The 15,563-nt window shown below is 44.2% G+C and overlaps 1 protein-coding gene across 1 annotated transcript; it reads right to left on the bottom strand.

The window, feature by feature from the left end:
* Nucleotides 1-6,509: 6,509 nt before the first annotated feature.
* LOC124664547 (wax ester synthase/diacylglycerol acyltransferase 5-like) lies at nt 6,510-11,597 on the bottom strand. Its single transcript, XM_047202040.1, has 7 exons — nt 11,388-11,597; nt 9,743-10,351; nt 9,447-9,513; nt 9,256-9,329; nt 8,966-9,157; nt 8,332-8,469; nt 6,510-6,680 (listed from the first exon to the last, which is right to left on the bottom strand). The coding sequence occupies exons 1-7, from the start codon at nt 11,595-11,597 to the stop codon at nt 6,510-6,512; spliced, it is 1,461 nt and encodes a 486-aa protein (XP_047057996.1).
* Between the last annotated feature and the right edge of the window lie 3,966 nt (nt 11,598-15,563).

Below are 15,563 nucleotides of genomic sequence, written 5' to 3'. Positions count from 1 at the left end.
TGTGAAGGAAGTTTTCAAGGGTCAAGAGAGGAGTATGATATACTATGATCAAGAGGAGTGAAAGCTCTAAGCTTGGGGATGCCCCCGTGGTTCACCCCTGCATATTTTAAGAAGACTCAAGCGTCTAAGCTTGGGGATGCCCAAGGCATCCCCTTCTTCATCGACAACATCATCAGGTTCCTCCCATGAAACTATATTTTTATTCAATCACATCTTGTGTACTTTACTTGGAGCGTCTGTGTGTGCTTTTATTTTTGTTTTGTTATCTTAGTTCTCTGAATAATTTCATCCTTGTGTGGGAGAGAGACACGCTCCGCTGGTTCGTATGAACACATGTGTTCTTAGCTCATAATATTCATGGCGAAGTTTCCTCTTCGTTAAATTGTTATATGGTTGGAATTGAAAAATGCTACATGTAGTAATTGGTAAAATGTCTTGGATAATGTGATACTTGGCAATTGTTGTGCTCATGTTTAAGCTCTTGCATCATATACTTTGCACCCATTAATGAAGAAATACATAGAGCTTGCTAAAATTTGATTTGCATATTTGGTCTCTCTAAGGTCTAGATAATATCTAGTATTGAGTTTTGAACAACAAGGAAGACGGTGTAGAGTCTTATAATGTTTACAATATGTCTTTTATGTGAGTTTTGCTGCACCGGTTCATCCTTGATTTTGCTTCAAATAAAACTTGCTAGCCTAAACCTTGTATCGAGAGGGAATACTTCTCATGCATCCAAATCCTTGAGCCAACCACTATGCCATTTGTGTCCACCATACCTACCTACTACATGGTATTTCTCCGCCATTCCAAAGTAAATTTCTTGAGTGCTACCTTTAAACAATTCAAAAGTTACTACCTCTTATTTGTGTCAATGTTTTATAGCTCATGAGGAAGTATGTGGTGTTTATCTTTCAATCTTGTTGGGCAACTTTCACCAATGGACTAGTGGCTTCATCCGCTTATCCAATAATTTTGCAAAAAGAGCTGGCAATGGGATTCCCAGTCCCAAATTAATTAACAAAAATAGACACTCCTCCATGGTATGTGATTGTTGGACGGCACCCGAAGGATTCGGTTAGCCATGGCTTGAGAAAGCAAAGGTGGGGAGGAGTGTCATCATAATAAAACTAAAATAAAAAGGCACTCCTTCATGGTATGAGATTGTTGGCAGGCACCCGAGGATTCGGTTAGCCATGGTTTGTGAAAGAAAGGTTGGAAGGAGTGCCACCCAAAAATAAAATAAAATGGGAGCCGCTCTTTGAAGGTTTGTTTGGCAAGGGGGTTAGAGTACCCGCTACCATTCGTTGACAACAACAAACACCTCTCAAAACTTTACTTTTATGCTCTTTTCATGTTTTCAAAATATAAGCTCTAGCACAAATACAGCAATCGATGCTTTCCTCTTTGAAGGACCATTCTTTTACTTTATTGTTGAGTCAGTTTACCTATTCTTTCTATCTTAGAAGCAAACACTTGTGTAAACTGTGTGCATTGATTCTTACATGTTTACATATTGCACTTGTTATATTACTTTATGTTGACAATATCCATGAGATATACATGTTATAAGTTGAAAGCAACCGCTAAAACTTAATCTTCCATTGTGTTGCTTCAATACCTTTACTTTGACTTATTGCTTTATGAGTTAACTTTTATGCAAGACTTATTGATGCTTGTCTTGAAGTACTATTCATGAAAAGTCTTTGCTTTATGATTCAGTTGTTTACTCATGTCATTACCATTGTTTTGATCGCTGCATTCATTACATATGTTTACAAATAGTATGATCAAGATTATGATGGCATGTCACTTCGAAATTATCTTTGTTATCGTTTTACCTGCTCGGGACGAGCAGAACTAAGCTTGGGGATGCTGATACGTCTCCAACGTATCGATAATTTCTTATGTTCCATGCTACTTTATTGATGATACCTACATGTTTTATGCACACTTTATGTCATATTCGTGCATTTTCTGGAACTAACCTATTAACAAGATGCCGAAGTGCCAGTTCTCTGTTTCTGCTGTTTTTGGTTTCAGAAATCCTAGTAACGAAATATTCTCGGAATTGGACGAAATCAACGCCCAGGTTCGTATTTTGCCCGGAAGCATCCAGAACACCCGAGAGCCACCAGAGGAGGGCCCTGTGGGCCCCAGACCACAGGGTGGCGCGGCCAGGGCTGGGCCCGCGCCACCCTATGGTGTGGGCACCCCTTCGACCCTCCTGCGCCGCCTCTTCGCCTATTTAAAGCCCCTGCATCGAAAACCCTTACAGAGGAAGCCACGGTACGCGAAACCTTCCAGAGCCGCCGCCATCGCGAAGCCAAGATCTGGGGACAGGAGTCTCGTTCCGGCACCCCGCCGGACGGGGAAGTGCCCCCGGAAGGCTTCTCCATCGACACCGCTGCCATCTCCACCGCCATCTTCATCACCGCTGCTGCTCCCATGAAGAGGGAGTAGTTCTCCATCGAGGCTCGGGGCTGTACCGGTAGCTATGTGGTTCATCTCTCTCCTATGTACTTCAATACAATAATCTCATGAGCTGCCTTACAAGATTGAGATTCATATGATGATGCTTGTAATCTAGATGTCATTATGCTAGTCAAGTGAGTTTTACTTATGTGATCTCCGGAGACTCCTTGTCCCACGTGTGTAAAGGTGACAGTGTGTGCACCGTGTGGGTCTCTTAGGCTATATTTCACAGTAATACTTATTCACCGTTATGAATGGCATAGTGAAGTGCTTATTTATATCTCTTTATGATTGCAATGTGTTTTGTATCACAATTTATCTATGTGCTACTCTAGCAATGTTATTAAAGTAGTTTTATTCCTCCCGCACGATGTAATGGTGACCAGTGTGTGCATCCGTGTTAGTACTTGGTTTATGCTATGATCATGATCTCTTGTAGATTGCGAAGTTAACTATTGCTATGATAATATTGATGTGATCTATTCCTCCTACATATGCATGAAGGTGACAGTGTGCATGCTATGTTAGTACTTGGTTTAGTCTTTTGATCTATCTTACACTATAAGGTTACTAAAATATGAACATTAATTGTGGAGCTTGTTAACTCCGGCATTGAGGGTTCGTGTAATCCTACGCAATGTGTTCATCATCCAACAAAAGTGTAGAGTATGCATTTATCTATTCTGTTATGTGATCAATGTTGAGAGTGTCCACTAGTGAAAGTCTAATCCCTAGGCCTTGTTCCTAAATATCGCTATCGCTCGCTTGTTTACTCGTTTCTATCGCGTTACTACTGCTGCGTTACTACTGCAATTGTGTTTACTATTTTCTTTGCAAACATCTTCCACTCGATACGTTTAATCCTTTGTTACAGCAAGCCGGTGAGATTGACAACCTCACTGTTTCGTTGGGGCAAAGTACTTTGGTTTTGTTGTGCAGATTCCACGTTGGCGCCGGAATCCCCGTTGTTGCGCCGCATCACATTTCGCCACCATCAACCTTCAACGTGCTTCTTGGCTCCTACTGGTTCGATTAAACCTTGGTTTCTTTCTGAGGGAAAACTTGCTACTGTGCGCATCATACCTTCCTTTTGGGGTTCCCAACGAACGTGTGAGTTACACGCCATCAATACGCGCGAAGCACACGTCCGTTGGGAACCCCAAGTGGAAGGTATGATGCGTATAGAAGCAAGTTTCCCTCAGTATGAAACCAAGGTTATCGAACCAGTAGGAGCCAAGAAGCACGTGAAGGTTGTTGGTGGAGGAGTGTAGTGCGGCGCAACACCAGTGAAACCGGCGCCAACGTGGAACCTGCACAACACAATCAAGATACTTTGCCCAAACTTAACAGTGAGGTTGTCAATCTCACCGGCTTGCTGAAAACAAAGGATTAAACGTATCGAGTGGAAGATGGTGTTTGTTTGCAAAGAACAGTAAAGAACAATGATTGCAGTAGAATGTATTCAGATGTAAAAGAATGGACCGGGGTCCACAGTTCACTAGTGGTGTCTCTCCAATAAGATAACTAACATGCTGGGTGAACAAATTACAGGTGGGAAATTGAAAAATCAAGATTCAATACATACCAATGATGATTAATATGTGATTTAATCAGGGCATTACGACAAAGTACATAGACTGCTATCCAGCATGCATCTATGCCTAAATAATCCACCTTCGGGTTAGCATCCGCACCCCCTCCAGTATTAAGTTGTAAGCAACAGATAATTGCATTAAGTATGGTGCGTAATGTAATCAACACAAATATCCTTAGACAAAGCATCGATGTTTTATCCCTAGTAGCAACAACACATCCACAACCTTAGAACCTTCTGTCACGATCCCAGATTTAATGGAGGCATGAACCCACTATCGAGCATAAATACTCCCTCTTGGAGTTACAAGTATCAACTTGGCCAGAACCTCTACTAGCAACGGAGAGCATGCAAGAACATAAACAACACATATATGATAGATTGATAATCAACTTAACATAGTGTTCTAAAATCATCGGATCCCACCAAACACAACATGTAGCATTACAAATAGATGATCTTGATCATGTTAGGCAGCTCACAAGATCTAAACAATGATATCACAAGCGGACAAGACAACCATCTAGCTACTGCTATGGACCCATAGTCCAAGGATGAACTACTCACGCATCAATCCGGAGGCGGGCATGATGATGTAGAGCCCCTCCGGTGATGATTCCCCTCTCCGGCAGGGTGCCGGAGGCGATCTCCTGAATCCCCCGAGATGAGATTGGCGGCGGCGGCGTCTCTGGAAGGTTTTCTGTATCGTGGCTCTCGGTACAGGGGTATTCGCGACGAAAGCTTTAAGTAGGAGGAAGGGCAGGTCAGGGGGCGTCACGAGGGCCCCACACAACAGGGCCGCGCGGCCAGGGCCCAGGCCACGCCGCCCTAGTGTGTCGGCGCCTCTTGGCCCCACTTCGTTTCCCCCTCGGTCTTCCGGAAGCTTCGTGGAAAAATAGGACCCTGGGCGTTGATTTCGTCCAATTCCGAGAATATTTCCTTACTAGGATTTCTGAAACCAAAAACAGCAGAAAACAGCAAATGGCGCTTCGGCATCTTGTTAATAGGTTAGTGCCGGAAAATGTATAATAATGATGTAAAGTATGTATAAAACATTCAAGTATTGTCATAAAAGTAGCATGGAACATAAGAAATTATGGATACGTTTGAGACGTATCACGTCTCCGATGAGATCTTCGATGAGATCGATTTTTCGACAGTAGCAGATTTCCTTTTGCTACAATAGCAGAACATCTTTGCTACGATGTCTCCGGTGAGGTCTCCAGTGAGTCTCCAGTGAGATCTGTGTGTTTTAGTCGGTGAACCGATTTTTGCTACAACTGGATGGTTTTGCTACAAAGATGCTTTTATGGAAGCAAAAGCGGGATTTTAGGTGAAAACAGATTTTGCTACGAACGAAACGTTTCTTTTTCTACTTTAGTATATTATGGAAGCAAAAGTGGAAGAGGGAGCTGGGTGAGGCCAAAAATATGTCCCAAATTTCTTGATCGGATGGCTGAGGACCCGGGATTAGCGATTAGATCCCCAGGGACGCCCAACACTCCCCTTAATTATTCCACTGTGTCAAAAAAGGCCATGCTAACTAGTCAAAGTAATCGCAATACCAGGCGAGCTCCCCCCGGCCTCCCCCTGAAGCCGAGCCCCGAGCCATTGCCATCCAAACATAGGAATTAAAGAGGACCCTTTGATTAGGATGACCCACACAATCTGAACTTAGTCAGAAAAGTTATTAGCATTACGGATTTACGGTTGTCGCTAGTATATTTGTAGGAGATAAACTATGAATTTTTTTGGGTTGAGAAATACTCTATGTATAATATATAATGATGTCTATTTTGTTTTAGCTAAAGTTTCATTTTATGTTATAAGTATAATATTTTTTATTTAGTTTATATTATATAAATCATGCGAGGTAATCAAATAGCTACATAGAAACATGTGCCGACAGAAACCTTATGAGGCACTAATTTAGTGTCGTCATAGCAAGTTATGTTCGGAACCTAATGTGCGCCACCAGTTCAGGTAGCGCGACGTTAGCCGTATGTACTACACCAGAGCTAGCTCGGTGTATCACCATGCGAAAAAGTGCCAGGGCCACAAAATCCCTGACGCGGTTGTCTCTAACGTATTTTAAGTGTCACCATAGCGCGAGGCCTATGATTAAGCGTGTGCCTCAGTGTTTAAAAAACACATTGCCCGGCTGCATTATTGTAGTGAAACCAACTAGGATGCGATTGTCGACAACCAAGCTTTTCACCTAAAACTATTAGAGCTTTTGATTATCTATGATAAGAGGATTGTCACACTATTATCTACTAGTAGGGGCCAAGCTTGAACCCACATTGTTTAGTGATTGACATAAACATGATATAAAATACAAAAAAAGACACATACACTATTAAAATACACACAACAGTCGTACAGAGATTTGCATATAAGGTCATCGATATGGCGTGCCTATCCAGTAGTCCGTTACTTAGTCACAATGGACTGATGTTAATGTATGGAGGCTGGCCGCATCCTTAATAAGCTTCATTGATTCATCAAAATCATCCAAAAGTTGATGACAATCTGGAAATTGTGCATCATCAACCGCAAGAGTTACCTCAATGGTGTTACCATAGTTTTCGTAGTGCACGGTCAGAGCCTACACAAGAAAATAAACAAGTAAATACAAAATAGGGTGGATACAATATTTTAGATAGTGGATTTGAAACAATGTTACAACAACTACTTAATCTATTAGTGTAAGACCTATTTGACCATAGTTTTGCACGGAAATTTTACGGTGTATCCATTATATTGTGGTACACATCTTCAGATTTTTTTTAGATTTAAAAACTTATCTAGATAAATCACGATGCTAAAACAACTCCAAGGGCCAAGGACAAATATTGAGGAAATATCTAGTGAACAAGATTACCCATGGTACCCAAGGGCATCCCCTATTTCTCTACCCCATTTGTCCATTTGTCCATTTGTCCATTTGTCCATTTATTTATTTATTTCTTATTTCTTTGTGATTTCCTGTTCTGCTATATATATAACATATTTGATAACACATATAACTTGAAGATAAATGTTAAAACACATAAAGATTTTGTTATAATTTAAATATCAAAATAAGCATTACACATTGCCAAACAAATGAAATTTTACAATTTGACATGCAAATTAATATTCAAGATTAATTGACACAATTTCTTTAAAAATCACATAGATTTCTCCATTTTTTACACTTACTTCACAATTATTTTCAAATATAGAAAAATGTAATAATATAAATATAGAAAATGTGAGCGAATAAGCAGCAACCATATGCATTAGACCAGGCCGGCCACTCGAGGGTGATAGCACCACGAGGCAGCCCCAATTCAAGTACGAGCATGAGGAACTACCACCCTGCAGGGCATTGGGGAAATGCGTCCACTGTGTTGCACACGGAGACCAAGTGGGCGTTAATGTGCAACGAGCAAGGATGGCCACCCATGGATCTAGCCGCCGCGGGTCCTCGAGATGTATTTGGAGGTACCAAAGATGGGCATTGGACGGTGGTGCCAGTGGGGTCACAACGTGGAAGGATGGAGCTGCGCTTGGAGCTATGTGGTGGCGAGGAGTTGGTTCAGAGGGAGTCGACTATGGAGAGGGGAGGAGAATGAGTATTTCGGTCGAGTGGGTCCATGCCAGAAAGATGAACATGGAAGGAATGCCCTTTGAATGCCTTTAAACTGAGAACAAATTGACATATGGGGGAAATATGATCGATTACCTTGGAGCTGCTCTCAAACATCGCCCCTTGCATTTACATCTATTTTTTCATTAAACTAAATATTGTTTGACACTTCCGTTCTATGAGAAATATTATTTGGAAAACGGAAGCTTTGACTATGTATAAAAGGAGATATAGTGTATGTACAAAGCTAGGGCTTACTTAGTCTATCTATTTGAATTAAGGTTCAATATTTAGCTACTATTTGAGTACAAAACAGGATGTCAACCACAAATGTAAACTGCAACTCCACAAATTCTGAGGTTAGCTTTGATATCTGATTTGAATTATATTGTGGTGGTGGATATTTTTTATTTATGCTATATTTTATTAGTAAAATTCATAGTCAAAATTAGACTAAAATTTTGAAAAGGCCTTAGAAACATGGAGGGAGATGTTATAAATATTGGTTAGGAATTGTGAGTCACTAAGGTCCATACATGCTTGATTTCGACAAATTCACATAGTTATTCATGATATAGTTTGTAAGATCGAGTGCATATGTTTTGTAAGAACTCGAGTAACTTACTTGTGGTTGCCCGTAGATGCTACCTGCCATGAAGACAACTGGGTGCCCACATAACGTTATCTGTTCAGCTGGCCCAACGACATTTGATAACATTATGGTTGTACGTGTCAAGAAGAGGCGCAAGACAAAAGCTCCGATCTGCTTCCATTCATAAGTTGCAACATAAACATAAAAAGGAATGAAAAGACATTATTTGCTCAAGGCTTGTGCAATGTAAATCATGGAAAACCACGTAAAGTACTCTTCTTTATAAAATTGCCCTGTTTTTTTAGCTTAGATGAAATTCAAACGTAGAAGCTCAACGAACTATATAGGAAAAACATCAACCATTAAAATATATAAAATATAAAACAGAAGTGTATTTCATGTTGGTTCTAATAATATTAATGATATTCTTGGACATACGTGCTCAAGCTTTACTAATGAAAATGATATGTCTTTTACATTGTTTCAAAAAAATATGAAATGCATATATGATGGAGGTCTATTTCATGTTGGTTCTAATAATATTAGTTTGATACTGATATTCTTCGATATACTTGGTCAAGCTTTTCTGAGTTTGACTTTTACTAAAGCTACAACATAGGCTAATTTGAGATGGAGAGATAATGAAAGGAGATAGTAGAAAATATACCTTTACACCGAAGTATTTCACCAAAAAGTCACCAACCGCTCGTGTGAGCATCACTTCTAAAGAGTTCTTTTTCCTATCCATAAGCCTTTTTGCCTTCCGAACATGCTCAAGGGGATCATCATGCAAGGCTATGTGAAATGGGCAGATGAGGCCGCTAAATCGATTCCCTGTCTCTACCTTGCTAACACATGTCTGTTCATAGTTGTAAGAAGAAATGAAGTGATTTATGTTGTACACAATTGTGATGAAGGGGGGGGGGGGGGTATAATAATGTACAGAAAAAAGCGTACTTGTCGGCTAGAGACTGGTCTTGCGTCGACAAGGAGGAATGACCGCAAACAGATTTTCTTACTTATAATGTCACCTGGTATTGAATTGAAGAAAGGAATATGTCAGAATGCCGCATGCTTACGGGTACATAACAGAAGTCGTTTTTTTTTTGCGAGGAACACAAGTCGTTGTGAGATATACTGCCACTTACCGGACTTCCGAAAGTAATATTGTGAAATAGCCGCCGATGTAACACCGACTAGCACGTCGTTGATTGTCTGCATTGAAGAGAGGGAAATTATTTCCATTGAGTAATGACCCGGCCACTCTGGAGTACTCTAAAATTAAATTGAATCAAGGTCGTTAACTACAAAAAAATCATTATAAGTTCAAGGTGTATGCATTAGGCGATGATTCACCTTATATGCGGTTTTTACACCAACTTTATTTTTTTGTTTAATAGCCTTATTTTCACATATTAAAATGTAAACTGAGGGTTTTACATACACAGTTGATGACAGTCTTGATGAGCTTGACATCATCAAGGCTAAGGCTTCGATGCATGAAGCGCTTGCGGATGTGAGCCTTCCTGCCGCTGTCCGCACGGGTGAAGAGCGTGCGTGGATCACACAAGAACAATATAGTTGCAATAAGCAACACACCGTCCACCAGCGTGTGCCACACCAACACAAGATACGAAAGAAGCCACACGAGCAACGCTTTGCATGGTAATAACGGAGGTCGTGGCTTCAGTTGGTAGATCGGGCCAGTGCGCCTAGGCGGCGGCATGGCCGCCTGCCTTGACGGGTCATCTGTGCTGCGGGATGACGCTACGAAGAGTGTCATGAATGACATGCCATCGCCGATGGAGTGGTGCATGCGAAGCACCATGGTGGAGGTGGCCTTGGGGGTTGGAAAGTCGAGGAAGTGGACGTCCCAAAGCGGGCGACGCCTATCCATCGGGACCGTGGTTAGCGCTGCCACATAGTCCTCAATGGCCTTTTCAGGGTCAGACGCCACGATAGCAGGATCAACATTCGGGATAATGATGTGGTCGTCCAAGTTCACCGCCGTTCGCACCCATCGCGGCTTGCCACCTGCGGAATCATCCATTACCTGTAGGTACGTAGAATGGGTTAATAAATCAACTTAATGGTACCATACATTTTCTGGTCCCTATTTACACGGTTTGCACATATTTTAGGATTCAACTTGAACAATCAGTTTGACAAACAAAATATGGGTTATGTGCTACAAAAGTTATACGCTGAATCCGTATACAATTTTTTTGACGCATTTCTCATGCATTATTTGACAAATTGATGTTTATAATTAGATAGGCAAATACGCGAACACCATGTAATAGGGACGGTTGTAGTATTTTTCTTAGGAGATTAAGTAGTTAGATTTCATATATATTTTCTCTCCGTTGTAGTGTATATGTCGTTGTAGATAATACCTGACCAAGGCGTTGTGGAGGAGAGAAACCTTTGAGAGAGAAAATCAAGGACAAGCAGCAATGTCATATGTCCAACACACTGACCCAAATGCCATAGCGCAACGTATTCACAGATAGGACCAGTCGAGAAAACGGCACTTTGGTTTGGTTTTCTACTTAATTTTCAAATAATATATAAATATAATTAACTTTTATATAAAAATGCTTAAACATATAATGCCAAAGGCCTCAAAGTCTTGCAAAGATGCAGTGGTATTTTATTTGGCTATAATTTCTGAATCGGTGGCTTTAGAAAATAGTTTGCAATATGCAAGCAAAGCCTTAACACCTGGATTTTCTTTTACTAGAAAAACAGGAGGGCTCCTCCTGTCCCCAATTTCAAAGCCAACAACGGCCAAACAAAATAAGGTTCAGTCTTCCCTCACAAAAAAAAAAAGGTTCAGTCTCCGAAGCAACAAAAAGGTACGAGTCTTTTTGCAATCCAGTTTCAGTTCTGCGAGCAAAAGAAGGTAACCGAATGAGTAGTATTGGGCCGAAGAAATTTAGGACTAGTATTAGATGCACGTACGATTACATGGCTATTTTCACTTTTAGCGGCTGCAAAAAAATCACTTGAATGCTGGAGAACCGCGGGTGGAAGAACAGGGCCATAATAAGATGTGAATGAACGAAAGAAAGAGCTCATAGAATTACCTGAATACTGGAGAACCGCGGGTATCGGGGAAGTAACTCTTTTTCGATACCAGCACGGAAGACGGGTAGGTTCAGTGGTATTCCAAGCCCCAACATGGCGACGATGTGGACGCCAACATCTTCCATGAGTCTTCCCGTTGGGCTCATTGGCTCCTCCGACCATTCCGTCTCTTCATACACAAAGCGACGACTACCACTACCAGCCTTCATTGTATCTTCTACGAGTGACGATTCGATTGTTAATTGCATCAACTCTGGGCTGTGTAGGAGTGACATTTATAGGGAAGCAACGCTGCGTACGTCTCTATTACCGGTAGCCGGCAGGCAATTAATTGTAGGACTTCCTACACAGTGTGGCGCTGCATCGGTGCCATGTTGTGCCGCGGCTTGCATTCACATGAATCGGTCAGTCGGAATTACTAAGCAGTTAATGTGATTCAGTGGACAAGATTGGAATTACTAAGTAGTACTACTGTAACTGTAGATGAAGACCCACCATTGTTCACATGCAAATCAGACCCTGCACTTCCTAAAATTGTGGCACAAAGATCCATCCTTGCTGAGTTCTAGTATCTTCCCACTCATGGGTTTCAGTTCGCCAGGTTCGTTCATGACGTGGGCACTGCCATGTGTTCTCACGCAGCACTGCACAATGTATACCGTTTGTTCCTTCATCGTAGTATTACTTCTTTTTTACCTTCCGGTTTATTCTCGCCATTACCCATTTAGACACCATATTCCTCATTGTTTTGCCATTCCTATCAGTGAAGAACGTAGTGTCATTTCCCGTATAAGCAGATTGCATGTTGTTCTCTGCTCCCTTGGTGCACAATTAGGGCGCAGTTAGATTGTATTACACCAAGTGTACAGGATTCCATTAATTTGCTCAGGCTATACAACCACGTAACTTACAGTGGGCTAATATTTACAGCAGAGACAGGGACCTTTTTTCGATAAAGGGAATATATTAATATTAAGAAGATACTAATTACACACAGCCTCTGCAACAACGCACCACCCTAATGGCACTACGGATGCACACGGCCAAAAAAAGAAAAGAAAACTAAGAAACAAAAGTCCCGCTACAGTATCTCGGGCCTAAACAACAGCAATACATCCACCACCATGACAACACCTGAATTACAGACTCTCCAAAAAACGACGCCTTCAAGAAGGGAACAGTGCTGAAACACTGTCGTCGCCCGATCAAAGATCTTAGGTTTTCACCCTGAAGATAGTCCCCGCTCTCAAAACAATGCCTCCACCAAGGTCACTGCCAGGCACAACCAGTTAAGGCCAGACCTTGGGTTTTCACCTTGAAAGGTAGGACTCTGCGTTTCACCTGTGTTGCCGCCCTCACTTCCAAACCGCTGCTGTGAAGCCGGGACACCAAGCAAGCCCCACAACAGCGCGGAGACTTGAACCTCCCTTAGCTAATCCTCCCCTCCGGCCTTCAAGAAATTCTCTTCTTCCGACTTTCATCATGGATCCATAGTCACTTGATGTCAACACAGAAAAAGAGCTTCGCGCCGCTCCCTCCAGAACCAAACGGTCGGAATAAACGCATGGGTGCGCACGACCGAATACCTCCGATCCAGCAAACTCCAGGCAAAGCGCTGTTACATTCGCCGGCGGAGCCTTCCGGAACTCAACCCTCCGGCCAGATCACGAGTCCAGGCCTCCGGTAGGTCCTCCTCTTCACGCAAGAGAGGCCCTAGGACCGCCGCCTTTATTCAGGTCGGACCCCCACGTCGGCGACCATCCCGGGCTGGCCAAACCAACCCTCCACCGCACCTGACGCCCGCCACCTGCCACCAGGTCGACGCCATCCCCGCCATCCAGGGCCGCCGCCCTTAGTGCCGTGATCCCGACCTTGAGGAGGAGCAGCACGAGATCCGCCCCCATCACCACCCGCCCGGCGAGCCGAGGCGAGGAAGGAAGGAGAGGATCGTGCCGCCAGGATCCAGGGCCGCGCCGCCGCCCCCAATCCGCATGCCCGGCGAGCCGCGGCGAGGAACGGAGGAGAGAGCCGCGCCGCCATGGTTCCACGGCCGCGCCGCCGCCCCCATCATCGCCCGCCCGGCGAGGCCGCGGCGAAGACGCGATGAGATGGCCGGGCCGCCATCAACCGTCGGGTTTCGGGATCATCCCCCCGGCGCGGAGGCGTGCCTCCTACCGCCGCCCCAGGGGACCGCGCGCGGATCCTCGCCGCCCCCATCACCGACCGCGCCAGGCTTCGCCGGCGGCAGCCTCAGGGGACGGCGAGGAGGGAGGAGGAGGGGGGTAGGGAAGGCGGCGGCGGGTTAGGGTTCCGCCCCGAGTCGCCCTGGAGGGGACGACCCGAGCGGTATGTCCCGCGGTCAGAACAGTTTCGCTGTGCTATCAGAAATTGCTAAAGATATTTCAATGCAATGCTATCTGGGCTAACCTCAGAGAAAGGGACCTGAGGAAGGTTAGATCTTATGCCATAGTAATTTTCAGGAGCGTAGAGTCTGATTTGCAAATAAACCATGCTGTTTCTTCATCTACAGCTATGTCCAGTCCTATCCACTGATTTGCATTGAAAAATGTCCAGATATATCACTGGAAACAGGTAGCACCCAAGTGCTGTGTAGCACTAGATATTCTCCGGAAAATATATACTACGTATGGACTAGTACGGTAGCAGCCCGAGAGCGGACGAATCACTCCCGGGCTGGTTCACACCCGATAACTCCAGAGTCCGCCCGAGCTGGATTGCTCCCTTTATCGCTACCGCATCGAGCCACCAGTTCTCTGCCCTCCTTAATCCTTATTGTATATTTCTGGTAATCGACTGGCGAAATACAAACACTGGCCCATCCAACTACCTCTCATCCGTATGCAAACTAGCCTGCACATGCCACAAGGGAAACGTAACCTGATACTACTACCAACGCGTGCATTAAATGGATGGACCCAGCTGGTACAGGATGTCAGGATGGCAGCCACTAATCAGAGAAATTACTTCAGCGGAGGCAGGGAGCCAGGGAGGGGAAGCAGGTGGCGCGTCGACGGGAGCTCCGGCCGGCGGCGGCGGTGTACTGTAGCCCTAGCGGCTACCATGGAGAGCTTAACGCTCGCGCGGCCACTGGTTCAGTCCAAGCTGATCCATGGCTAGCAAGGAAGATGGGGAATGACGAGGGAGCTAGGGGGCAGCTGCAGATGGCCGGCGGCGGCAGCTCTTTTCTTCCCCTTTTCCCTTCAACGCAACGCTCCTGAGATTTTTTTGTTTCAGGATACTAATACTTTCTGAGATGGAATTGGTTTGAAATTTGGTACAGGATAGGCTGGTGCTTAATTAATGTTATCTGTGCCTAAACAAAATCGGTCCATGATGTGGTAAGTGTGGATTTGAACCCGCCGGTACAGGTCTGAACTTAATTCTGCTACCGCCAGCCAACGAACTACATTAAATTTTGTACGATACCTTCCATGTATTGCAATCTTTACACACGATATAACCTGGCAGATAAATCAGGTCATTAATTGCACTAGGATTCATCATAGCCACTCGAACAAGTCCATGATTTCGGGTGTGAACCAGCCCGGGAGTGATTCGTCCGCTCTCGGTAGCAGCCCAGCTGATAAACATTACATTGTATAGATTGTATGTATATACATAGGCCTGTATTAACTCTGTATTTCTACCATATACCACTATATATAAAGAGAGAGGCTAGCCCTATTGGGCTATCCAATACCCTACCAATACTTTTGTCATGGTATCAGAGCACATGATCGGCTCCAATGCTTCCGCCTACCCTAGCTAGCGCCGCCGCCAATACCCTACCCGACGGTTGCCGCCTCTCTCTCTACCCTCTATCCGGTGCGCGCCACCTCCTACCTCTTGGCCGCGCCCACCATGTCTCTTCCGAACACCTCCGCCGCTCCCGCCAACAGCGCATCCTCCATCATCTCAAGTGCCTCCAACGGCTCGATCACCGCTGGCTCTTTCATGAGCGGGAGAGGTGCCATGGCGTCGCGGATCCCCACCATGCCAATCGTCATCGCCAACTCCATCACCATTCGGCTGACTGCCGACAACTACCTCTACTAGCGCACCTAGGTCGTTCCGATCCTCCGGAGCAACCTCATCTATGGGTTCTTAGATGGCTCTCTCGCCTGCCTAGACACCGAGATCTCTAACCCGACAGT

Source organism: Lolium rigidum, chromosome 6 (assembly GCF_022539505.1).
Source record: "Lolium rigidum isolate FL_2022 chromosome 6, APGP_CSIRO_Lrig_0.1, whole genome shotgun sequence".
In the NCBI taxonomy this organism is placed as follows: Eukaryota; Viridiplantae; Streptophyta; class Magnoliopsida; order Poales; family Poaceae; genus Lolium; species Lolium rigidum.
Note: the sequence above shows the minus strand (reverse complement) of the source record. Positions and strands in the feature narration are given on the sequence as shown.